Genomic DNA, 26873 nt, shown 5'->3' on the forward strand with positions numbered 1-26873 from the left:
ACCTTTAACTGGGACAGAACCTGGACGTTCTTCACCAACTCATCTCATCTACCAACATTACATCTATTTAAAGGTTCTTTAGGGAACCAGACGTGGTTCTTCTACGGCAAAGAACCCTTCTGGGCACCTTTAGTTTTTTAGAATGTCATTGTCGGTCTTCTCACTTCGAGTCTTTGAGGCACTTCTGGGTGAGAGAAGATCCAGAGGAGATCCAGAGGAGGTCACATCTTGTGGCGTAAACATTGATGAAGCTGCTTTATTGCTGGTTAGGATTTAAAGCGTCTCCGGTGAGGAGATCTGGCCAAGTCTGGTTAGGATTTAAGGCACCAACTGGGTCTTGTTCCATGAAGTTCTTGAAGAAAACCATACAGGTCAACTTTGGGTTAAGGAACGTTTACAAACCTTGCACAGGCAAGACGCCATGAAGTTTAGTGCAGTCCTTTGTTAGTGAAATCCACCGTGACAGCAGATGATCAGACCTTCGTTAGACCAGCACGTCGTCTGTCGTGAGAGAAGTTCTTGTGGATCCGGGATTAAAGCTCTTCAAATGGCCGTCCATCTTCTGCCTCTTCTGTTCTCTGCTGGAGCGTGAACGCGAGGTTTCCTGCGATCTCATCTCTACCCCTTCCAAAACGAACACACGGTGGGATTATTTCACTATTTTACTGGCAGAGAAGCTGCACGGCACACAGGTGTTAGTCCGGGATTTAGTCGTGTGGAAGCGGAAAGGGGACGGGAGGAGTTTACGGTGTTTAGGACCACTGGATTTAGAAGGATGGTGTTTAGACGGACCCTCCGTTTCAATACTGGCTTTAACGTGCCCTCGTCGACTCGCCCTTGATGGCTGATGCAATCTTAAAAGCTGGTCGATTAGCGTATGAGCTCAGGTGAAGTTTGTTGGATGAAGGAACATAAATAGTAATTAAATACTCTAAAATACTGCATATTTTAAAACATTCTATCTGCTATGTTCAAGCTGGGCTTCATGTACTCACCTGCTCTAAATTCTAGCTGATATATAAAACATTTCTACTTCACTCTGCTGGCTAGCTAGTTAGCAAGCTAAGAGCTACACAGCTAGCAGCAGCAACAACAACAACAACAACAACAACAACAACAACAAAATGGGAAATGTACTACAGTCCTAAATTTAAACCAGGACCCGTATTACAGAAACGTTTTAACTCTGAAATCTGATGTGTTTAGTCTCCATGATGACTGAATTCAGGACAGTAGCTATTACAGAATAACAGTTCCTACCTTCATAATCTCATCATGAACTCCAGATAAGAAAACAGCATCACACAAACATCCTAACTAGACTAAACCTCCTAAATCCTGTCCTAACTTTAGGATGAACCCCAACAGGGTCCTCACTTCTGTTTAAGGTCCGTTTCTATGGTTTTTAGGCAGCTGTGTCAGCAGCATAGTTCACTACCAGCATAATGAGCTCCATTTATTCCTACTGTAAAACGCTGCTTTCACTGTGAGATGATTTTCTTTTCTAACTCTGCGTTTTAAAGATCTCAGACGCTGCAGACTCGATCTCCACCGCCCCTCTGATCACCTTCGTGTGTTAATGTTGATGATGAAATATTACAGTGATGGTGGTGAATAATGAGGAGACGGAGCTGAATGTGTGTCTGTTTATTAGGAGGAGTAACGTTAGCGCGCTCGGCTGAAGCGTTTGGGAAATGGAGACTGAAACTGGGGAGCGGCGACTCTGATAAACAGCAGGGGGCGCTCTCACAGTATTCACTACTTACACAGTTTATCACACTTTAGTTTTGTTTTGACCTTTTTTTACATCAGTAACAGCAGCTTACCTCACAGTTTTAACATTATTTTGATGATGTGTTTACGTTTCAGCTGTGTGTTTATGGTCGGATGCTAGGAAACAGACAGCTGATTATCAACTTCCGCTGATTATCGACTTCCACTCACTTCCACTCTGATCCTAAATTAAGATCAGATTTGCTTCTGTAATACGAATGTGTAAAAAATCTTATCTCGATTTCAGATCTTAAGACAAAAAGAGAGGAAGTTTCTGTTTACGGCTCCTGAATCTTAAGCCAGACAAAGAATCTATGCACAAAGTTTACGGCTTCTCAAAAAACTGACTACATTACAAAGTTTGCTTAGCTAGCTAGTTTGTTCACTGAGGCTAACACAGCCACCTATTGGAAATGCACTGCTCACCGTCTGACGCATATGCTACGCACTTTGGAGTTGTGAGGCAAAGTCAGCGAGGGCAATCTAACAACTGTATTGAAACGCTGGGTGAAAACAAAACAAGGTCTCTCTCTCTCTCTCTCTCTCTCATTCCGTTTCTCACCTCGCTCATCCTCCGCCTCCTGCGTGAGAACTTTGAAGTCGAGGAACCAGGTCTCCAGCCAGGCCACCACAAAGGAGGTGATGGGAAGAACATAGCCGAAGACATTCTCAGTGAGCAGCTGCAAAGAAGAACACAGAAACAGAAACATTTATATCATTACTCAAGTACACAATATTATCTAGTACCCATCTCTATCTCTAATGCAACCTCTGGCTGACCCTGATTTTAACTATTTTGATTTATAAACAAACTCAGTATGACTATGCCTGGGTGACATCTAAAAATGCGACATTTTCTAGTTAAAAAAATCTCACATATTGATTATATCGTCCTCCACCAACCAACACACGCGGTCGGCCCAGCTTAGATCTTCTTTCTTATTATTTATACTTTATGTGACCATTAACTGTTTTAATAAATCTTTAATTAAGATATGAATTAATACAGTACTGTGTACCCCAACATTTCTGACTACAACAGATGTTACTGCAAACGTGTTCATGAGCTCCTTCTGGTGTAGATTCATGGCTACTTGCATGCTTAGAGTATAAACAGAATTTCAAATATAAAATATTATTATTATATATTATTAATATATATTATTTCAAATATTAAAATATTTTCACTCTGGCTTGGCTGAATACTTGATATTTATATGTGCGTCCACATTGCCCAGTATGTCCAGCGAATCAACATTTTAAACCCAATATTAAATCATTAGTCAATGTCAATCCATTGCTTTCCATTCTGCATCAGTCAGAGCTGCAACTAAAGCTTGACGGAGAATCTAGATCCCATGTGTCAAACTTAAGGCCCATGGGCTAAGTCAGGCCCGTGGCACAACCCTGTTTGGTCCATGAATTTATTTTAATTTTCTATTATTATTATTATTAGCCTGTTTCACCCTGAGTTGCACTACAGTCCCCAGCATGCACTGCAACAATGTCTGTTCTAAACCTCTTTCTCCAACAACAATCTGTGGGCCAGCGGTTACAGAGAAAGAAAAGAAGCCTGGTGTCTAGTTCACACAAATAGGCAGTTTTAAAAAACCTCCCTCTGGCAACACTTAAAGAGGTTTAACCTTTTTTCTGTAGCTAATGTAGCCTATAGTTTTAAATGAAACAATTTATTCTTATACTTATTTCTGAAGAGTTCAAGTATTCAGTGCCTATTTTGCTGATGTAGTTTTGGCATATTTTGAAAAAACAATGGTCAGTTGGGCTCATGGCTAAATGTTAAGTAAAAATAAAATAAAACACAGATGTGCTGAGATTTTTCAATATAGCCCTTTTAGCGGCCGAGTTTGACACCCCTGGTCTAGATCATCACTGTCCTGTTTAAAATGATGAGCTCCTATGAGGAGTGAGCATCACGCCATGTTACTGTCTGGACTGGACTGGACTAAACAGAGGCTGCAAAGCGCCAGCTTCATTTACTGCACGTGCATATAAACATACACTGATCAGGCATAACATTATGAGCACCTCCTTGTTTCTACACTCATGGTCCATTTTATCAGCTCCACTTACTATATAGGTGCACTTTGTAGTTCTACAGTTACAGACTGTAGTCCATCTGTTTCTCTGATACTTTGTTAGCCCCCTTTTACCCTGTTCTTCAGTGGTCAGGACCCCCATAGAGCAGGTACTATTTGGGTGGTGGGTCATTCTCAGCACTGCAGTAACACTGATGTGGTGGTGGTGTGTTAGTGTGTGTTGTGCTGGTCTGAGTGGATCAGACACAGCAGTGCTGCTGGAGTTTGGTGTATGTTTACACGCAATGCAGTTAGCTTTTACGAGCTGCAGTTGCCTGTTGACGTTCATCAAACATAATAAATAGCTGTATTTCCCTCTCACAGACTAGACAGAGACGCACTGCTCAGCCAGCACAGCAACTTTTATTTGTTAAACATTACTGTTATTTACTGACATCAAACTTGGAGAAGAGAGAACACGAGTTCAGCTGATTGCTGTTCAGTTCATTCTCATGGTGTTTTTTTTGCCTAACCACATGAGTAGTTCTGCTTCATCCTCTCATCTTTAACAAAGGGGAAGGAGGGCCATTGAGTAATTTGTGGGACCCTATGCATGTGTAGCAAGTATATCTGATTGCATCACCTTATCGGCCAGTTCTACACTGTTAGAAATAAAGGTTCTCCGCAGGTACATTTTTCGTTCATCGAGGTACAAACAGTGTAAAAGTTCCCTCAAAGCTCCAACAGTGGTTTTAAAGTCTGATTGGGAACCTTAAATAAGTTTTTCCAGGTGAAAAGTTCGTATTTGTACCTTTTCATAACCGAATGTTTTAAACAGAACAGTAAAATAAAAGCCTGGAGACGAGACGGGGTGTGTGGAGTCAGTACAGCTTAGAACATACCATTTCAGTGGATTATGGTTCAGTTATGTTCCCTGACTAAAGGTACTGAGATGAACCCTTGAGGGTCCCACCCCAGTGACAAGAGTGGCACTGCCCCAGTGACAGTTTAGTACCTTTATTTCTGAGAGCGTAAATATGATGTCGTATTCATGTTGTCGTATTTAGCAACCAACACCTGACACCAAACCTGTGGTTTAATTACAGTAATTCTCTGGAGGTGGTGGCGTACAGTGAAATATTAGCACCATCTCATGTATAGCGCTCACTCTCCTGTGTTAATGAGTAAATTTCAGAGTAAAAGTGTGTGTGAAAGAGATTTAAGTCACTCTGTATGAAACGAGTCTGAAAATGAGCCTGTTTAAAGCTGAGAATACACACACACACACACACACACACACACACACACACACAGGCAACACTCACATCTGATTTGATGACTTTGACAATAAGGAAGGCACTGGTCACCAGAGTAGTGATCTACAGGGAGGAGAGGGAGGGAGAGAGAGAACAACAATACACACAACAATAAACAATCTAATGGATATAAAAGGTACTAAAGCAGGAAGAGAGCGAGTGAACGTGTCAGGTTCGTCAGTCTTACCGCAATAACCCACCAGTGCCTCAGCCTGAAGGCAGCGTAAGCAATCTGCAAACACAAAAACCTAAAGAGAGCTAAAAGCTGAGATACATATAGAAAAGGGGGGAGAAAGAGAGAGAGAGAAAGAGAGAGAGAGAGATTTTAAATACTGCTTATTATTGACTTCTATTTGAAAATAAATGGATAAAACAATTATGAAAAAAAACAACCCAAAAACACTTAAAAGAGAAACATATGTTCATATTGTACATCTTACAGTATTCAGTAAATGTATTCAATTATCAAAAAAAATCAAAAGAGATTCATCAAAATAATTCTTAGGTTTACTTACAAAGATATCAAAGAAAGAGGAGCTGAAATCATACCGAACGACCTCCTTCTCCAGATTCAGCCAGATACTCTTATTTATCTGACAGACAGACAGACAGACAGACAGACGCGGAGTTCACAACACGTAGCATTTCATAGTTAATAACATCTGAACATATGAGAGCATTGGTTAGAGTTAGCTTTAGCATTAAGATGTCAAGATGGTCCACATGCTAGACTTAATCTTCAAAGTTAGCTTTACCCTCAAAAGATAGCTTTACCCTCAAAAGATAGCTTTACCCTCAAAAGGTTAGCTTTACCCTCAAAAGGTTAGCTTTACCCTCAAAAGGTTAGCTTTACCCTCAAAGGTTAGCTTTACCTTCCAAAGTTAGCTTTACCCTCAAAAGTTAGCTTTACCCTCAAAAGTTAGCTTTATCCTGAAAAGTTAGCTTTATCTTGAAAAGTTAGCTTTACCTTCAAGGGCTAGTTTTATCTTCAAGGTGGTCCACATGCTGGACTTAAGCTTTAAGAGTTAACCCTAGCATCAAAAGTTAGCTTTAGCTTCAAAATGGGCTACAAGCTGGATGTCAGTTTCAAAAGTTAGCTTTAGCTTCAAGACTTATAATAATAAATTTAATTTATGGACCACGTTTCATTCATAAAGCAGCTTAACGTGCTTTATAGTTTTAATAGCTTCATTTTAAAGGTGGTCCACACGGTTTACTTCACCTTCCAGAGTTAGCTTTAGCTTCCAGAGTTAACTTTAGCTTCAAGAGTTAGCTTTAGCTTCAAAATGGGATACATGCTGGATGTCAGCTTCAAAAGTTAGCTTTAGCTTCAAGACTTATAATAATAAATTTCATTTATAGACCACGTTTCATTCATAAAGCAGCTTAACATGCTTTATAGTTTATAGTTTAATAGCTTCATTTTAAAAGGTGGTCCACGCGGTTAACTTCACCTTCAAGTATTAGCTTTATCTTTAGCTGAAGCTAAAGTCTGCACGCTGGACTCATCTTCAGAGTTAGCTTTAGCTTTGAGAGCTATAATAACATCTAGATTTTGTTTACAGAGCACTTTTCATTCACAAAGCAGCTCAAATCGCTGTACAGTCTTAATAGCTTTATTTTAAAGGTGGTCCCACGGTTTACTTCACCTTCCAGAGTTAGCTTTAGCTTCCAGAGTTAGCTTTAGCTTCAAGATGGCCCACATGCTGGGCTGTAGCTTCAAGAGTTTCGACAGAGCTTTAAGAAAGCAGCTGTGCTGTTTTCAGTTCACAAATTTTAGTGACAATTTGCCAAAAAATCTGATTTACCCAATTTTCCCTTTTAGTCAAAGAGCCAAGACATGTTTGCTGTCTGAAGTTTTAGTTTTAGCACTGGAGCTACGAGGCTAATGCTGTGTACAAGTAATAGACGTTTACACCCCACCAGTTAGCATGGGGCTAACTGCAGGCCTTAGTGCCTCAGTGTGGAGGTGTTCAGTATCTCTAATAGTCTTATGTGGTTTCTGACTCACTGTTATCTATAAATATTACCTATTGTCTGCACTTTTTGTCCATTTACACACAGCAGCATGTAAACTGTGTAGGGTAAGTTATGCAGATTGGATGATGGATGATGAGTAAAAGCTTTCATGATTGGTCAGCTAAGGGGAGGTGTGTAATGTTTCCCCTAAATATTGGTTGAATAATCGTACTCACATTTAGCTCGATGATCCAGAGGAGGGAGATGAAGAGGAGGTCGAAGGTGACGAAGAGGCAGAAGGTGCGGCGGACGTCGGAGATGGCCCTGCGCTCTGTGGGAGGCAGCGGGAGGTAGTGGGGCGAGGGCATGGACAGCGAGGTCTGAGAGTACGAGGCGTTTAGGGAGGAAATGGCAGGAAGGCTTTCCCCCAGCTCTCCGTATTCAACCCCGCTGGGCATCACTCAGCACCGCCGACCCGCCGAGACGCGGACAGAGAACCAGAGGGAGAAGCTGTGGACGGAGCAGAGGCAGCGCCTTTTAATTTATGGACACAGAATGGACAATAAATGCTGAAATCACTCTCATATCTGACAATTCAGTGAATTTCAATGAACACATAAGGTGGCTTGAGGTTATACTGAGCCAGATTTCATCATTTAAGTGTTATATCTATACTGCACAATACTGTACAATCATAAAACTGTATTAATTTAACATGTTAATCAGCTAAGTAATCACACTAATAAAGTAATAGTTCATGGATCCATGAAAAACCTTAAATTGGTATTGAATTCGTATATCATGTGGAGGTTCTCATTCACTGTAATCCACTGAAAGGTTCTTTAGGGAACCAAAAGTGGTTCTTCGCTCCAATTAACCTTTTTTTTTGCACTTTTATTGTAAACAGTGTAACTGCTTGGCTAATTAACACCATAATAAATACAGTTTAACTCAGGATTCCAACATATTTGGTACATTTATGAATTTATTACTTTCTAATGGTGCAAACTGCTCTACAGTAGATCAGATAAGAGCAGTGTGTATTTGAAGCCCAGGCGTGGCCTGACTTTGAGCTGCTGAAAATAAAATCAAGAAGAAACATTTATGATTTAAGACTAAAAGCTACTTGGCAAAAAGTATAAAAAATACAAAAGTATGAGTAATGAACACCAAAATACGAAAAGACTCAGGTTTAGGTTTAAAAGGGTCCACACACTGGACTTCAGCTTCAAGGGTTAGCTTTAGGGGCTCCGTCTAAGTGTTGCCCTGTTATCAGGAGGTCCCGAGTTTGATCCTTGGTGATGCTGGGAGTCCAAGAGAGCACAACTGGCCTCGCTCTCTCTGGGTGGGTAGGATGGCCCCCCCTTTTTCCCCCATTACGCCACGCGATGCTAGTCAGCGCAGGCGTCTGTTAGCTGACGTAACAGATCTGGCGGTTGGCGCTTTTCTCCGAGCGCGTTCGGCTGTCTAACGAAGGTGCGTGAGCGGCAGCTCGAAAAGACGTGGTGGCTTCACAGGTCTCAGAGGAAGCCTGTGTTTGCCTTTACCCTTCTAGCAATGATAGTATCGTGTGACTGGGGGAGTCCTGACTGGCGGGTAGAACTGGAGACGATTAAATTGGGGAGAAAACTGGGGGAAAAAGAAAAAGAAAGTTTCAAGAGTTAGCTTGTAAACAATTAGGTAACCGAGTTAGCCTTAGGCAACCGAGTTAGGCTTAGGCAACCGAGTTAGCCTTAGGCAACCGAGTTAGCCTTAGGCAACCGAGTTATTAGCCTTAGGCAACCGAGTTAGCTTTAGGCAACCGAGTTAGCTTTAGGCAACCGAGTTAGCCTTAGGCAACCGAGTTAGCCTTAGGCAACCGAGTTAGCTTTAGGCAACCGAGTTAGCCTTAGGCAACCGAGTTAGCTTTAGGTAATCGAGTTAGGCTTAAGCAACCGAGTTAGCCTTAGGCAACCGAGTTAGCTTTAGGCAAACGAGTTAGCCTTAGGCAACCGAGTTAGCTTTAGGCAACCGAGTTAGCTTTAGGCAACCGAGTTAGCCTTAGGCAACCGAGTTAGCTTTAGGTAAACGAGTTAGCCTTAGGTAAACGAGTTAGCCTTAGGCAACCGAGTTAGCTTTAGGTAAACGAGTTAGCCTTAGGCAACCGAGTTAGCTTTAGGCAACCGAGTTAGCTTTAGGTAAACGAGTTAGCTTTAGGCAACCGAGTTAGCTTTAGGCAACCGAGTTAGCCTTAGGCAACCGAGTTAGCTTTAGGTAACCGAGTTAGCTTTAGGTAAACGAGTTAGCTTTAGGTAAACGAGTTAGCTTTAGGCAACCGAGTTAGCTTTAGGTAAACAATTAGTTTTAGGTAACCGAGTTAGCTTTAGGTAAATGAGTTAGCCTTAGGCAACCGAGTTAGCTTTAGGTAAACAATTAGTTTTAGGTAACCGAGTTAGCTTTAGGTAAATGAGTTAGCCTTAGGCAACCGAGTTAGCTTTAGGTAAACAATTAGCTTTAGGTAACCGAGTTAGCTTTAGGTAAACAATTAGTTTTAGGTAACCGAGTTAGCCTTAGGTAAACGAGTTAGCCTTAGGTAAACGAGTTAGCTTTAGGCAACCGAGTTAGCTTTAGGCAAACAAGTTAGCTTTAGGCAAACAAGTTAGGCTTAGGCAACCGAGTTAGGCTTAGGCAACCGAGTTAGCCTTAGGCAACCGAGTTAGCCTTAGGCAACCGAGTTAGCCTTAGGCAACCGAGTTAGCCTTAGGCAAACGAGTTAGCCTTAGGCAAACGAGTTAGCCTTAGGCAACCGAGTTAGCTTTAGGTAAACGAGTTAGCCTTAGGTAAACGAGTTAGCCTTAGGCAACCGAGTTAGCTTTAGGTAAACGAGTTAGCCTTAGGCAACCGAGTTAGCTTTAGGCAACCGAGTTAGCTTTAGGTAAACGAGTTAGCTTTAGGCAACCGAGTTAGCTTTAGGCAACCGAGTTAGCTTTAGGCAACCGAGTTAGCCTTAGGCAACCGAGTTAGCCTTAGGCAACCGAGTTAGCTTTAGGTAAACGAGTTAGCTTTAGGTAAACGAGTTAGCTTTAGGCAACCGAGTTAGCTTTAGGTAAACAATTAGTTTTAGGTAACCGAGTTAGCTTTAGGTAAATGAGTTAGCCTTAGGCAACCGAGTTAGCTTTAGGCAACCGAGTTAGCTTTAGGTAAACGAGTTAGCCTTAGGCAACCGAGTTAGCTTTAGGCAACCGAGTTAGCTTTAGGTAAACGAGTTAGCTTTAGGCAACCGAGTTAGCTTTAGGCAACCGAGTTAGCTTTAGGCAACCGAGTTAGCCTTAGGCAACCGAGTTAGCTTTAGGTAACCGAGTTAGCCTTAGGCAACCGAGTTAGCTTTAGGTAAACGAGTTAGCTTTAGGTAAACGAGTTAGCTTTAGGCAACCGAGTTAGCTTTAGGTAAACAATTAGTTTTAGGTAACCGAGTTAGCTTTAGGTAAATGAGTTAGCCTTAGGCAACCGAGTTAGCTTTAGGTAAACAATTAGTTTTAGGTAACCGAGTTAGCTTTAGGTAAATGAGTTAGCCTTAGGCAACCGAGTTAGCTTTAGGTAAACAATTAGCTTTAGGTAACCGAGTTAGCTTTAGGTAAACAATTAGTTTTAGGTAACCGAGTTAGCCTTAGGTAAACGAGTTAGCCTTAGGTAAACGAGTTAGCTTTAGGCAACCGAGTTAGCTTTAGGCAAACAAGTTAGCTTTAGGCAAACAAGTTAGGCTTAGGCAACCGAGTTAGCCTTAGGCAACCGAGTTAGCCTTAGGCAACCGAGTTAGCCTTAGGCAACCGAGTTAGCCTTAGGCAACCGAGTTAGCTTTAGGTAAACGAGTTAGCCTTAGGCAACCGAGTTAGCCTTAGGCAAACGAGTTAGCCTTAGGCAAACGAGTTAGCCTTAGGCAAACGAGTTAGCCTTAGGTAAACGAGTTAGCCTTAGGCAACCGAGTTAGCTTTAGGTAAACGAGTTAGCCTTAGGTAAACGAGTTAGCCTTAGGCAACCGAGTTAGCTTTAGGTAAACGAGTTAGCCTTAGGCAACCGAGTTAGCTTTAGGCAACCGAGTTAGCTTTAGGTAAACGAGTTAGCTTTAGGCAACCGAGTTAGCCTTAGGCAACCGAGTTAGCCTTAGGCAACCGAGTTAGCCTTAGGCAACCGAGTTAGCTTTAGGTAAACGAGTTAGCTTTAGGTAAACGAGTTAGCTTTAGGCAACCGAGTTAGCTTTAGGTAAACAATTAGTTTTAGGTAACCGAGTTAGCTTTAGGTAAATGAGTTAGCCTTAGGCAACCGAGTTAGCTTTAGGTAAACAATTAGCTTTAGGTAACCGAGTTAGCTTTAGGTAAACAATTAGTTTTAGGTAACCGAGTTAGCTTTAGGTAAATGAGTTAGCCTTAGGCAACCGAGTTAGCTTTAGGTAAACGAGTTAGCTTTAGGTAAACAATTAGCTTTAGGTAACCGAGTTAGCTTTAGGTAACCGAGTTAGCTTTAGGTAACCGAGTTAGCTTTAGGTAAAAGAGTTAGCTTTAGGTAACCGAGTTAGCTTTAGGTAACCGAGTTAGATTTAGGTAACCGAGTTAGCTTTAGGTAACCGAGTTAGCTTTAGGTAACCGAGTTAGATTTAGGTAAACGAGTTAGATTTAGGTAACTTTCTGTATCTTCTGCTTTGGCACTAAAACAAACTTTAAACCGAAGAATTATCCACCAAAAACTTAACGCATCTAACAACAACAGTTAAAAAGACTTCGACTGACCCTTATTTGAACTGGTCTGAATAATCAGGCCTCTCTAAATCAGGATGGAAGAGCACAACATTCTCATTTGTGATGAAACTCCTGCACTCAGGAATCACAGCAGCACTCAGGAATCACAGCTTCAGCAGCTGTATTAAAACTATAACTGAAGTAGTGATACTGTGATATATTTGGAAAGTCCTGTGATTCTGATTTTCATTATCTGCTCTCAGAAGCAGTTTCTGAGAGTGCTCATGCAAATCATGCACCGTTTGTGCCAGTAAATGGGTTCTTTGGTCGAAGCCACCCCAGATCACATGGTCAACTTCTCTCTTCTGCTGTTCTTTTCCAGCTGAAGCATGATCTTTGTTTCCTGAGGCAATCAAGGCTGACGTAACGCAGCAAAAACATCCCAGTCACACTAAACAAGCAAACAACCAGGACGTACTTTACGTACTTTATGGAGCTGCTTTGTGCTCTGGGGCTCAGTCATGCTGGAAAGGTTCTTCCCCAAACTGTTACCACAAAGCTGGAGGCATAGAACTGTCCAAAATGTCTTGTTCTGCTGAAGCATTAAGGTTTCCCTTCATTGGAACTAAGGGTTCTAGACCAACCCCTGAAAAACAGCCCCATATCATCATCCCTCCTCCACCAAACGTTACAGCTGGCACAGTGCAGTCAGGCAGGTAACGTTCTCCTGGCATTCGCCAAACCCAGACTCGTCCATCAGACTGACAGGTAGTGAAGCTGATTGGTCACTCAGCTCCCGGTGCAGTTTCTGTGCTGATGTTGATGCCAGAGGAGGTTTAAACTCTGCAGTTATTGATCAGCAGAGCGTTGGTGTCTTTTACGCTCTATGCTCCTCAGAACTCGGAGACCCACTCTGGAACTTTACATGATCTGACACTTTGTGGCTGAGTTGCTGTGGTTCCTAAACTCCTCCACTTTTCAATACCACTCACAGTTGATCATGGAATATTTAGGAGAAAAGATATTTTGTGAACTGACTTGTGGCAATGGTGCCAACTTCTTACAACACCACACTCTAATTCAGTGACTCTTTAGACCCATTCTTTCACCAATGTGTGTAAAGGCAGGCTGCATGGCTGGGTGCTTGATTTTATACACCTGTGGCAATGAGACCGAATGAAACACCTGAATTCAATGATTAAGAGGTGTGTCCCAATACTTTGGTCCACATAGTGTATCTTGTCCCCTGTAAATACAGGTGGAAAATTACAGGACAAAGCTGAATAAGCAACAGAACAACAAGTGCAGATACTTCCAGACAGGTGCGTTTAAGGGGAAGAGGAAAAGATCTCAGCGAGTGCAGAGCGATAACGGTCGGGTTGTTTTTTCTTCCTGAACGCTGGGTTGAGTCTGTTGGGTCATTTCCACAGTGCTTTAAAATCACTTTCAAACTGCATGTTTGATTAAAGGGAGCATAATTAGTCCTGTAGTCATAATTAGTCCCAAAATTAATCCTTAGACACATCCTAAGCTGCTGTACCAGGGCACGAGGGGGGAGGTATAGATGGAGGCATGACCAGGACTTAAAGACCATCATAGAATCTGTCAGTGCTGGAGTTGGGTGAGCCAAGAAGACTCACCCTTCAAAAAAAGCCAAAAGCCAAAAAATTGCCTTAATCGCCAGGGAGCAGCCTGGACCTCCCATGAGTACAACAACAGGTGTTCATGGTATTCAACTGCACCATTAAGAAAACCACGCTGCCATGTTGGTTGGTGTAACTGACAGAGCTTCTCCCATAACCGTTACTGCAGATACAGCCCTGCAGGTGGATAAACACCAACAACACAGACCAGAATGACCACGGAAACATAAATAGATATGTAGACGCTCCAAAAAACACTACGAGGAGAAGATTAGCTGGACTGGTGGATCCGTACAACCTGAACATCTCCAGAGTTCAGAACATTCCAGTGTGGGATATTTTATAAAATCCAATAAAAGTGGCTACTAAAACTGCCAAAGCTCTTAATGAATAAACTCATACACAGATATAAAACTGCTTCTCATCTGAATTTTCCGTTCCACCTTAAATGGAGCTGCAGTTACACCGAGGCGCCTTAAACCGAGAACAAATTACGAAAGTTGGAGAATACAAAGCCAACATGAGCTTACCTTAATAAATCCATTAATTTACCTCAGTAAATCCATTAATTTACCCCAGTAAATCCATTAATTTACCTCAGTAAATGCTCCTTAATCAACAAACCCCTCAAACTTTCGCTTGGAGGTGTTTAATGTTTTTAAGCATAAAAAAACTCAGAGATTAGGCAGTGAATTCATAACCATTTCATGTAGGAACTTTCTGTGAGGGAGCTTTTAGAGGTGGACGTCTGGTTCCTATCACCACTGTGAACAGTTCTGACTGTTTATCTAGAACAGAGCGTTTCACACCAAACCACTCTGAACCTCTCTGTCTACATCTTAACCATTTAATTATGTAGAAATTCGGAAAAATTGGAGTTCCCCTTTAAATTCAATAAAATTCTTTTTGCACAAAACACTGGAGCTGTGATAACAACAAACAGCAGTGGCCCTTTTCTTCTCTTTCGGTTTGAAAACATCACACTGTCACAATGCAGCACATTAAAACACCACAGGAAATCCTACTCGCACCATTTACTCACCATCATAACACCATCACCGTTTACACGAGCAGAAAGGAAACAGTTGTGTTCTCTACAACCAGCAAAGCACTAAAACATCTCAGCTGACAAGAACAGCTGTTTAGGAGAACAGAAAGCTTCACCAACAGGAAGCAGTTACACGAAAGGCATAAACGTAAGGCAGAGGTGGGCGATATTTATCGTTATCATGATAAATTACTTCCCGATTTCTGAGCATATCGTTGATATTGTCAGTACTTAAAGGACCCACATCATGGAGAAAACAATTTTATGAAACTATCCGTTTTATAATTGATATTTTGATGGGTTGTGTCCTCGATTTTAGGCCTGCAGGTTAGCGATTAATTAAAAGATTAACTGGCTGATAATGGTTGGTTATAAGTCCCAAGAATTTGCCAAAGTTTGGAGATATTGAAGTTGTACAAAGCTGTAATGTACAAAAATATACTTTTTTATATTTTATAATATTTCTAAATTTTCAGCAAAACTTAAAATGGCTAAACTCAAAACCCACAGGCTGCTCCAGCATGAGTACTGTAATTTCTGTGAAACGAGGACTCAAAAGTACAAAAAAGCTTAAAAAACGATTTAAGTATTTAATAACTTCTAGAACCGCAGTTGAACTTCTCAGACCATCCAGCATCGATAAGCACAGACTCTGTTCTTCTCTGTTAAAATCCTCTTGGACTAAAATAAAATGCTAAAAGCTCCAAAGTGAGAGCAGAACCAACATAACAGAACAAAATCAGACTCCTGTCCTTAGAAGTAAAAGCAAAACTGTCTAAAACACTCTGTAAAGTACAAATTCACCAGCATTTAACTACACGGGACTCAGTAGAGCTGGTTTCAACCCACCTCTGTTCATCTTCGCTGACATGAACAATGAAAGCAGAACAATGACGTACAGAAACATCTCTCAGTCCGTTTATGAGAAAAGAACGTCCAGACTAAGAGCCGAAACACGCTGCCCAGGCAGACGGACTTTTGGAGTCCACCTCCGCATGACAGTCAATCAAACTCAGCGCAGGCTGACGGAGGGATTTACATTCACAGTCTGTTCACCACAAACAAGAACTGAAATGATTGCAGAGCAGCTCAAAGGAAGACCGTGGGAAGATGATAATGGTTGGCCAGCTCAACAGAGTTATTGTGCGTATTTCAACACCAACGCTGACCCCACGTCAAACTACATTTAGTTGTGGATTACATACAGAGAGGGTATCTGACTGACCATCTCAGACTCAGAAAACGTCCTGTTAAGATGCACTGAAGTCTCATTATCTTTGATTACCTTCAGCATGCTTTCTTCTAGCGTGTATTCCTGTCCATATCAGGCTAAAAGTGTTGCTCGACTTTAGAACACTCTGTGGCAGGAAGCATATAAAGCCTTGCGACCAAACCAAGAACCACCACACCACACTAAGATTCGCATTCAGAACACCTTCCCTCACCATACACGAAGGAGGGCTTAAATGACTTTGACGTCGTTGTTAAAGCAAAGTTAATAAAAACAAAAAGACAAAGTCCATTATTGTGATTAACATAATAATAATAATAATAATAATAACAATAATAATAATAATAATTTTAAACAAAAGCTACAATAACAGTGCAATACTACAATAACGCTAAGCTTCATTATCAAACAATTTATAGGCTAGAAGCTCAAGATTTATGAAACCTATAAGAGGAATTATCAAACCACATGAAGAATTACCAAACCACACCAACAACTACCAAACCATATTAAGAACTACCACACCATACCAAGAACTAGGACATCATAGTAAGAAGACCACACCAAATACTACCAAACCGCACAAAGAACTACCAAACAATATCAAATACTACCAAACAAGACCAAACCACACCAAGAACTATCAATCCATATCAAGAACTAGCACATCATAGTAAGAACACCACACCAAACACGACCAAACCACACCAAGAACTACCAAACCACACCAAGAACTATCAATCCATATCAAGAACTACCACACCACAACAAATACTACCAAACCACACCAAGAACTATCAATCCATATCAAGAACTACCACACCACACCAAGAACTACCATACCACACACTACCAAATCATACCAAGAACCATCACATCATAGTAAGAACTACCATACTGTATCAATTACTACTAAACCATACCAAATACTACCAAACCACACCAACAACTACCAAACCATACAAAGAAACTATACACCATACCACTCATTTACTCTTGTTAGGCAGGCTGAAGATGTTCCACAAGGGGGCGCTCTCATCACCCAAGTGGCTTTTTGTGCTTCACATCTGTGACGCTGTGCTTCCTTGTTACCAACTGTTGAAGGTTCACTCCTGTTCCTTCTTAGACGGTTTAACTTTTTGCAAATGTTTTGTAAAACAAGCAGAACATGCTCAGTTTTTGATCCTTTTGTAGCTTCGCTGGTGCATTTTATCAGTTTACAAACCTCTGAAAAACTAAATATCTCGAGGCATATTATGTGAAAATGCCTTCCTGTATCATGATGTAATTCTTGTGTCTTATCACCCACCCCTGGGGCCAGCTGCCCTAAAAAACGGTTCCTGCTGGCACCGGCTGTCTAACTGACATCTTCACTTCCACTGTACTCACAATAATGTCAAACACAATAGACGTCTGGCTGTAAACTGGGGGAGTTTTCAGTTCAGACTTCGTCAGCTTCCTTCATGTGGGTCAGCTGATAAACACTAACCGATTCTGACGGGAACTGCACGGTCAGTAAAAAAAACAGTTCAGCAATAAATCTCTGAAAACACAGATAAACGTTTATCTCACTCAGAAAGACTGTGGCTCTGTCAGAACTCAACCTCACGTCTCTGAAACGATCATTTTACAGTTCTTTTATGTACGTTCAGTAATTTTGGACCATTTCTATTGGTCCACTTAAAAATGAGGTCACAGGTTATTGATATGATAGTCATGTGTTGCTAACCAGGTCTGAGTAACAGGGTGATGAAACTGGATATCAGTGACGACGACGACACCAGAGCCTGAGTCAATGTAGAAAAAGACAAAAGAGGAAGATTAAAATTATAACCCCCCCAAAACGGAGCAGGTGGGCTCACTTCCAGGCACAGCACGGGAATAACTACCATAAACACCCCTCAGAAGGGGGCTAATATTTATTCACAATATGGCCATTAACTTCTAACGCTAACATTACCTTTCTTGTACAGGTTGTTCTCTTCTCACAGATAAATAAGCATAAATAATACGACACCCGCAAGGTTAAACAACCACATCAAACTCTCACCATACATACACATCCAATTTCAGCTAGCCTCCCTATGGGATTTCTAATTGTATGTTAGCGCTATGCTATGAACACTTTTGGCTGTTCTAGATTAAAGCTTGTACATGTCGTTCCACATGTTTTATATGAATCTTGTAACCGACATTATCATATATCTGAGCTTGTTTGTATCTGTTTAACAGTGACTTTTAGTAAAGCATTCTGCATAGAGCTGCCACTGCTGTTTTACATTCCTAACAACTACCCGGAACACTGCCTGAGGGACATATCTAGAACTTCCAGAAGACGTATGAGCTGAGTTCAAATATGAAAGGAATTATGAAACGTATTCACTGAAAACACACACTTTTCAGCTTACTTTGCACACGCAGTAACTTAACTCCCATTCAGCAGGAAAACCAATGCTATCAAAATAAAAGTTAACATAATTATACTGATAAAAATGCTTACTTAATCTTATTAACATTAAATATTTATTAAAACACTTTTATACTACTACTAACCATAATAATAACAACAATAATTACTATTTTAATTATTATTATTATTATTATTAATATGCCATTAAAATGCATACTGCTTTTTTCTGACCAGCGTCCCTTGGTGGCCCCAGGTAACGTCCTAATTATGTTGGTAGTTAATCTAACATGTAAGGCTTTCAGTCCAGCTCCTGAAGTCCCAACCAATGGGAGAGCTCGCTTGGCTGTATCTATCTAGATACCACAGAGAAAACAATCCTGATTGGACAATTTTCCGTTGAATGTTTCAGTGTATTCAACCCTTTTGTTTCCAAACAAAATTTAACAATGGAATAAGAGTATTACTACAACACTAACAGTTTAAACACCAAAGCATGACAGTTTCAACAAAACTAATTATTACAGATGTATTTTTAGCTCTCAGAAATCATAAGGAATCTGAAAGCCTAGCAAGCCCTGAATGATTCCCCAATATTATCATTAAAACATACTGAATAATGATCAGCCAAAAGACTTCAGAAGTAATATGTGCATAATGAAACGACATAATTTAATACATAAAAGCCAGAAAGAAAAATGCCAGATGAGGTTTGTATAGAGGGGAGTTTTTGATTGACAAGGCCAGAAACTGATATATCTGGAGGGGAAAATTATCCTGAGAGCAGGTAAGTAATTTTAGCATATTTATTATTTCAATACATTTAATACAGTTGCATGCAAAAGTCTGGGCGCCCCATTCAAATGATGTGTTGATATTTTTCTAAATGAGAATAAGTTAATACATCCTCCGCAGATCCACCTTTGATTTTGGACATTTTTCTGCACATTTCAGAGCACAGATTCTATTCATTTTTCTGTATAACATATTGGAAAAAAATAAAACATAAAATATTATATGTGCCGTAACTTTTGCACAGGCCATATTTTATATTTCATTATTTTCATAACATGTTAAATTCATCAAATAAACAGCAACTGTGCATTAAGATGTGCTCTCTGTAGAGGAACTTAGTTTCACTTAGAAAATCACCAACAATGTAGAATTTGACAAACTTTTTCATACAAAACTGTTATTTTAAGTTTATACAAAACTGTTATTTTAATGAAAATTTCTAATAAGCGTCGACAGACGTAAAAGGCGGCTTTAAAAAGAAAGAAAAAGGAAACAAATTTCACCTCATTTTCAACAATACAGAAATTCCACTGCTGCCTCCAAAATCTCTCATTAACACAATTTAAAAATACTCCAAACAACATCATGGCGTATTGTTAAATTCTGAAAGTTTCTCAGAGGTGCTCGGGCCTAGTTACAGTTGCTAAGCTGCGAGTGGACAGTCTGTATTTAGAGGTGGGGTTTAGTGAAAGGTGCACTCTGATTGGTTTGCTTCAGAAAGCACATCGTATTTTTTTGGATACTTAAAAAACTCAGTTCACCTAATGACACATTTGTGTAGAAGCAGTGGAGGAAAAACAGTATATTTTACACATTTTAAATGTACTGCAGTGAAGGTGAAGTGAAGGTGTTAATACTCTAATGAAGTACATTAACAGCGTATCCGTACTTTATTATCTGTTCATCTCCATAACAGCCTGAATGCCCGTTAGCTCTCACAGTCTGACCAACCACAGAAACACAGAACCCAGAGGCCGAGTTTCAAAAACCGACTCAGACATTCAAAACAAACGATTACTGTGGATTTTCAGGCGTCCGGCTGGTTCCTCTCCGTGCGCGCTGGTCTGCTGACCCTATGGTAAAGCAGGGAAACCCCTGTTGAAGAATAGCTGAAATCTTGCTGAACTGAGAAGTCCACTGAATAAGCAGAGTTAATCTGAGTTACAGTGACGGGAAGTCCAGCGACGCTGCAGGTCCGGCTGCTGGGCTCATTGGAGAAAACACACATAGATGTGGAACTGCGACTGTATTTTATTCCCCTTTCTCTGAAATAAGATAAGTCTGCCATCTGACTGAGTAATAACCCCGAAACCTGCCACAGTGAAATATTTTAACATATTTTAATATACGGAGAAGTGTGTGGGGGGGGGGGCCTGTGGGAGGCTTGTTAAAAGAAACTTAGCCGAGTTGCAAAAGCGCTATCTGTCCAATGCCAACCACCCACCAGGGTGTCCATGGACGACCTGACTCACAACAGAGTCAGCCCCAGGCTGCAGGTGGACCCTGTGAACCTGGTGGAATGGACCCAGATGACCTTCAAACCAGTCAAGTCCAGATACTAAGAAGAGGAAAGGTAGACGACAGGTTCCTCACTCATGTCACGCAGAGGCAGTCAGTCTAGGGCTGCACAATAAACCGTATTTTTATCGTTAAAATTAGGCCTGGTTAGTTGCATTTATTGCAGTGCAGTGTAATTTTAAAGAAGCACTGCTTTGTCTGTTCCAAATTATCAGATGTCAGAAAAACGCGTATCACCACATATCGTGTATCATGAAAGCTTCCTGAAACGTTGTGACACTGCATTTTTTTGCCATATTGCCCAACTGTACTTTGAATGATTGTTGACTTACACCATAACAGTTATCAACAGCCTCTTTTTACTGAATTATCATCATATTTATTGTGATTGCTCACATTTTTATAATTCAAATCAAGCTAAGAAATTTAGTGACACAATGGAAAGAATACCGGCTTTGTATTTAGGCCTGTCACAATTATAGAATAATTCTTAGATTTCAGTCGTATTATGCTGCAACAAGCAGAATGTGAATGATGTGTGTGGTGTTGAGGCAAATAAATGTAAATAAAAGAAAGCAGTCAACACATTATTGACACATCAGGGGGATTATAATGAAAACAAAAATCAGTCCTGACTTCTAACTCGGTGCTCCATCATGTTTAGTACGATGGTTTTTTTTGGTGCCACAGTTAAAATGTTAAAAATAGTACACTTCGAAATATTACGACTTTGTTCACGAAATATTACGCCTTTTTTCTCAAAATATTACGCCTTTTTATCTCTAAATATTACACCTTTTTCCCCTAAATATTACACCTTTTTTCTCTAAATATCACGCTTTTTTTCTCCTAAATATTACGCCTTTTTCTCCTAAATATTACGCCTTTTTTTCTCCTAAATATTACACCTTTTTTCTCTAAATATTACACTTTTTTCTCTAAATATTACGCTTTTTTCTCCTAAATATTATGCCTTTTTATCTCTAAATATTACACCATTTTCTCTAAATATTATGCCTTTTTATCTCTAAATATTACACCTTTTTTCTCTAAATATTATGCCTTTTTTCCCCTAAATATTACACCTTTTTTCTCAAAATATTACAGCTTTTTTCTCTAAATATTACGGCTTTTTTCTCTGAGTATCACGACTTTATTCTCGAAATATTAAGCCTTTTTTCTCTAAATATTACGCTTTTTTCTCGAAGTCTACTATTTTTATTTTTATTAACAGTGGTCCTAAAACACCGTCGTGCTTTAGAGTGCAGCGCCGAGTAATGTTTGTTTATTAGTTAGCTGTGTAGCTAATACTAATGTTTTTAGCATGTGTGCTGTCAGAATGGGTCTTTGCTTATATGTTGAAGTAGGTGTTGCTCTGCTCGACTCTACAATCATTTACATGACAAATTACACGACAGTTGTGACCGTCCTAATTATAATTGTTAAAATATTAAACCTCTGTACTGAATATGTGAATTATTCCTGTTGACTTTCATGTTTTAACACTGACACATATGAGAAAACCCCCCAGCAGATACTGCAGTGACTGTCCTTTGTTGGGGCTTCAGAGTGTTTTGAATGAACAGTTCCAAATACATGAATAAACGTAAAGGGCCACTCCAACCAAAATTAAAAATGTAAACATTGCCACGTCTGTGGTAAACTTGCTTTGTTTTCCTCCTACAGCGGCGTGGCAGCGGTCTCTGGGTGGTTGTTTTGGTTTAAAGACTAGGAAGCCCACCTTCTGATGATGTATCTTGAAGGTGGAAGTTCATTTTGAAAGACTAAGTGCTTCAGAGTGAATATTTGGGGCTGTTTGAATATTTTTACCGCTCTGCTCGCTAAAAAAATTCCCAAATCATACAAAACTTAGTTCCATTTAGTGCTACAGTATATTACTACTGCTAGCCAGCACCACATTTATTAGTATACTCATAGACATGAGCGGCTAGGCTAGCAGTCAGGAATGTAATGCATGCTGGGAATTGTAGTGAAAGACTGATGGATAAACATGAAGACGAAACTAAATAGTATGAAAGTGATTAGACATATAATGCTACGCTAGAGAATCCTACTACTACATAACAAGAATAATAACATATTAAATGCTAACTTTAGACCAGAATGCCCCTTTAAATAGTATGTTTTCTTCATATAAATGTTCTTTCTGTTTGGTTAGCGTTTAAAATTCAATATATATTAACACCATTTAAGGTGGAACGAGACAATTCGACAGAGAAGCTGGCGAGTAGGAAGCCAACTTACTGCTAGCGCAAAACAACCTCTAAAATCAACACCACAGACCATACAGTGCTTTATATAAGCTACTAAATGAACTGAAAAGACCGTAACATCCCGGTTTAGTCTTCCCTGAGCTCAACCGCAGATAGAAGAGCAGCAAAAACAGGTTGCGCTGGAAAAACGCAGCCGTTGTGTAGCGCTGATCTACAAATCATACCCGCGTCACATCTGCACACGCAATGATTTACACATCAGCGATTCAGCCTGAACTACACTGTTTAAACAAACAGCCGGACACTGGTCTGTCTACAAAACACCAACTGTGACAACATCCACAGAATCTAACCTACCTGGCGGACCCACAGCCATGTTAAAGGGTTAAAATGTGCTCCTCGAACAGGTAAAAACAATAAAATCTGACTCACCTAGCGTTAAGTGAGCTAAATCATCTTCCGGTTTCAGCCTCTTGGCGGAGGCGGCTACTCGCAGTGCGGCTCCATGTTCAGGGACAAAAACGCTTCACGGGTTTTTAACAGAAAAGAAAAACAGCCGGTCTGAACGCAAACAGCGAGTAAATAAGTCTGATCTCTGCGCAGTAACTCAGTCTGATTGTTTCACTCGGCTTGGGTGAAGTCTGACTCACAGTCTCGCGAGAGTTGCAGCGCCAGACGAGAGTTTGTCCCTGTTTTGAAGCGTTTTTATTTTTTTGTCAGTCGGCGACGCAATCAGACCCCTGAAAGACCACCGTGATGAGCAGAACAGCAGCCAAGTGTCCACCTAAAATAAAAATCCAGCACCGGTTTTACTCGTAAGTGAACTGCCGTTACATTATTTTGCATTTTGCGATGCTATGATATTGTTTTAAAATACTAGTTAATTATTTGAGATGCTAAGTCACTATTTTGTGAAACATTCTCATTATTTTGAAAACATTCTTCTTATTCTAAGAAACTTTCTCGTTGTTTTTATTTGTTTATATTTATACTTATTTATATTTTAAGCCCAATGCGTAAAGCATTTAAAAAAAGGCAAAGGTTTCTGTAAATAATGAGTTAGTATCTCTAGATAATTAGGTAGCATCTCAAAACAGTGACTTAGAATCTCAAAATAATGACTGGTGCTGGATTTATGTTTATTTTAAATGGTGGGAGTGGGCTTCCATTGGATACTATGTCATTATTTTGAGATACTAAGTCATTATTTTAAGATACTACCTCATTATTTTGAGATACTAAGTCATTCTCTTGAGATGCTACCTCATTATTGTGAGATACTAAGTCATTATTTTGAGATACTACCTGATTATTTTGAGATATTAAGTCATTATTTTGAGATACTACCTCATTATTTTGAGATATTAAGTCATTATTTTGAGATACTACCTCATTATTTTGAGATATTAAGTCATTATTGTAAACTGTATCCACTTATACTGTTTTGTGTCTGTGCTGTTATCCGGTGTCGACCAGAGGAGGGTGGGTTCCCCTTTTGAGTCTGGTTCCTCTCAAGGTTTCTTCCTCCTGTTGAGGGAGTGTTTCCTTGCCACTGTTGCCAAGGCTTGCTCACTGGGGGCGTGGACCCGGATTCTCTGTAAAGCTGCTTTGTGACAACATCTGTTGTAAAAAGCGCTATATAAATAAATTTGACTTGACTATTGTGAGATACTACCTCATTATGTTGAGATATTAAGTCATTATTGTGAGGTACTACCTCATTATTTTGAGATATTAAGTCACTATTTTGTGATACTACCTCATTATTTTGAGATATTAAGTCACTATTTTGAGATATTACCCCATTATTTTGAGATATTAAGTCATTATTTTGAGATACTATCTCTAATCGGTTCTCTGCATGGTCAAATTGTTCTTCAGATTGATCGAGAATGTGTTGTATATGGTTCTATATAGCACCAAACAGTGTTCTTCTGTAGTGACAATGTCAAGCTTGTAACAATAGCAGAACCCTTTTTGGTGCTACATAGAACCATCTCCATCAATCTGAAGAACCATTTCACCATTTGATCATGCACAGGGTTCTTTGGGGGTTTATGGTTCTATATAGAACCATTTTATTTACTAAAGAACCCTTGAAGAACCATGTTTTTAAAGAGTGCAGTGTTAGTTTAATATAATGGTTCCATATGTATGTTTAAATTGTAGTAGATTTGTTTATTTTGCCTGACTGCAACTATTGTTTTTGTTTTCTTTTCCTAAAGATGTTCTGAATAACAAGATACACCTTTATCTAATCACACGTCGTCCTGTTGCAATCCTCACTTCTTTTTCACACACTCATGTGACGAGGCCAGGCCTCTAAATCCCGAATTCAATATTTATACACAACTACTTCAAGAAAAAAATGAAAACAATCTTTGAGAAGTTACAATTAGTTTTTTCACTCCTTTTGATTAATGAGGTTCAGCCTCCTGAGTTTCAGCTCCCATCAGAGACGCTCACAGCTCACTGTCTGACCAGACAGAGCCTAAGGACAGACAGACAGACCTCTGCATACAGCGATCACTAGAGGGAGTTTAAAGCTCTGCTGCTGGTTTTTAAAGCTCTAAATGACCTTAAAGCTCCTGAATGTCTGTTTATGATCTCAGATCTGCAGATTCTGACCTTCTGAACTCCTTCAGTAAAACACAGAAAACGTGGAGAGACTCTTTCAGTTATTCTGCTTCTAAACTGTGGAGCTCAGTTCAGCTTTTATTAGACAGTCGAGCTCAGAGCTCACTTTTAATAAACATCTGAAAACGCAGCTCTTTAACTCAGAGCTTCAGTAAAACTCTACGGCTCTTTCGTCTTTATCTCTTTAATCTGATCTGAGTTATTGACTTATATGAGTTTAAATTAATACTTATAATATCTTGTATTACTGTTAAGCTTAATAAGTGATTTCATAATCAGTGTGGATTTGCTGGGTTTTACATTAAGTGAAAAAATATAATTGTTGCCATACGGCAACAGCCTGCAAGAGTCGACACAGAATCTGCAATGGGGTGAAAATTTCACAGCTTTTTTACATTTCTGTAAAAAAATGTAAAGTTCTGTAAGAAAATGTATGTTTTCTTTCACCTCTGGATGATGTCAGTTCATTCTTTTACTCCTTTTGTATGCACTGCAGATTGCAGTTCCATTAGTGTTTGCTGTTGCCATATGGCAACAAAATGCAAAGTACTCACCAAAGTATTTTTCAAAATGTTTAAATATTTCTAATAATTGACATTTCCAATAAGAACAACAATAAAAGCTTAATTTTATGTCTGTTTCACAATTAATCTAATTTAATTAACTAATCTAATTCTTGTGGTGAAGGGATTTAAGTATAAATACGGTTGTTGTTTTTTTTATTCTATATTTCTGGAAACCACAATAATTTTGGTCGCTGATATGAATGTTAGGACATTTTCATTATGTCTCACACTGTCCTTCAAAACTCAGGAAAACATTTTTCTTATTGGTGCATGAATGTTCTGTAAATGCAAATGTTCTGCCTTTTTGGGGTTTAGATGAAGTCCAGTATTTCACAATACGAGATTTCTCACAGTCAAACTTCACGAACTTCATTTCATCTCATTTTGTAAGATATAACTTGTGATTTTGGAACATATGAAATGCTTACACAACCTGAAGAGCAGCTGATGGTTTCAAATGATGTGAAAATGCAGAACTAAGAGGTACAGTTATCTGTCTACCACTGTGAGGCTTTATTACAGGAATTACAATATATTTCTCACATCATGCTTCTCCATCATAACCCACTGTGCATTAAGGCCTCTTACAACACGTTGTTGGAGAATTTCTTCTCTTCCGGTGTTCTTGGCTGATTAAAGGCTGTAAAGGACCTGAAGGAGGACACTCTACACTGTACCAAAATGGTTTATCAGTTCAACCTAAAAAGACTTTTTGTAGTAAGATGTTATTTAACTGGTTTAACACAGCAGTGATTAAAACAAAAGCGCAGACTATTTCATCATTTCATGGACTTGGTCGTGCACCATGAAGCCGTTTGAGATGTGGTCTTGGTGAATGGCAGCAAAAACTAGTCAAAATCCTGACTGTCTTTAAAGGGGCATTCCAAGGTGCAAAATACTGGGGGTCCTGGGTGGTCCGGGACCTCCTAATTAACCTTTTGGACCCTCTAAATGTGTCACAATCAAAATTCTGGGGGTCCCTGAAAATACGCTGTCCT

General features: G+C 39.7%; 1 protein-coding gene across 3 annotated transcripts in view; it reads right to left on the bottom strand.

Annotated features, from left to right (window-relative positions):
- stard3 (StAR-related lipid transfer (START) domain containing 3) overlaps nucleotides 1–23337 on the bottom strand; it is a 36479-nt gene extending 13142 nt beyond the window's left edge. The window contains exons 1-6 of one of the 3 annotated variants that reach the window (XM_036565854.1): nucleotides 23105–23337; nucleotides 7321–7594; nucleotides 5641–5718; nucleotides 5313–5390; nucleotides 5135–5188; nucleotides 2336–2453 (exon numbers count right to left, since the gene is read on the bottom strand). In XM_036565854.1, the coding sequence (XP_036421747.1) occupies nucleotides 2336–2453; nucleotides 5135–5188; nucleotides 5313–5390; nucleotides 5641–5718; nucleotides 7321–7542 (550 nt within the window). In that variant the 5' untranslated portion in view covers nucleotides 7543–7594; nucleotides 23105–23337. Of the gene's footprint in view, nucleotides 1–2335; nucleotides 2454–5134; nucleotides 5189–5312; nucleotides 5391–5640; nucleotides 5719–7320; nucleotides 7595–14481; nucleotides 14552–15336; nucleotides 15454–23104 lie in introns of those variants that run through there. The other 2 variants (XM_036565856.1, XM_036565857.1) reach the window with 2 other exon arrangements.
- Between the last annotated feature and the right edge of the window lie 3536 nt (nucleotides 23338–26873).

This window comes from Colossoma macropomum, unplaced genomic scaffold (genome assembly GCF_904425465.1).
Source record: "Colossoma macropomum unplaced genomic scaffold, Colossoma_macropomum, whole genome shotgun sequence".
NCBI lineage: Eukaryota > Metazoa > Chordata > Actinopteri > Characiformes > Serrasalmidae > Colossoma > Colossoma macropomum.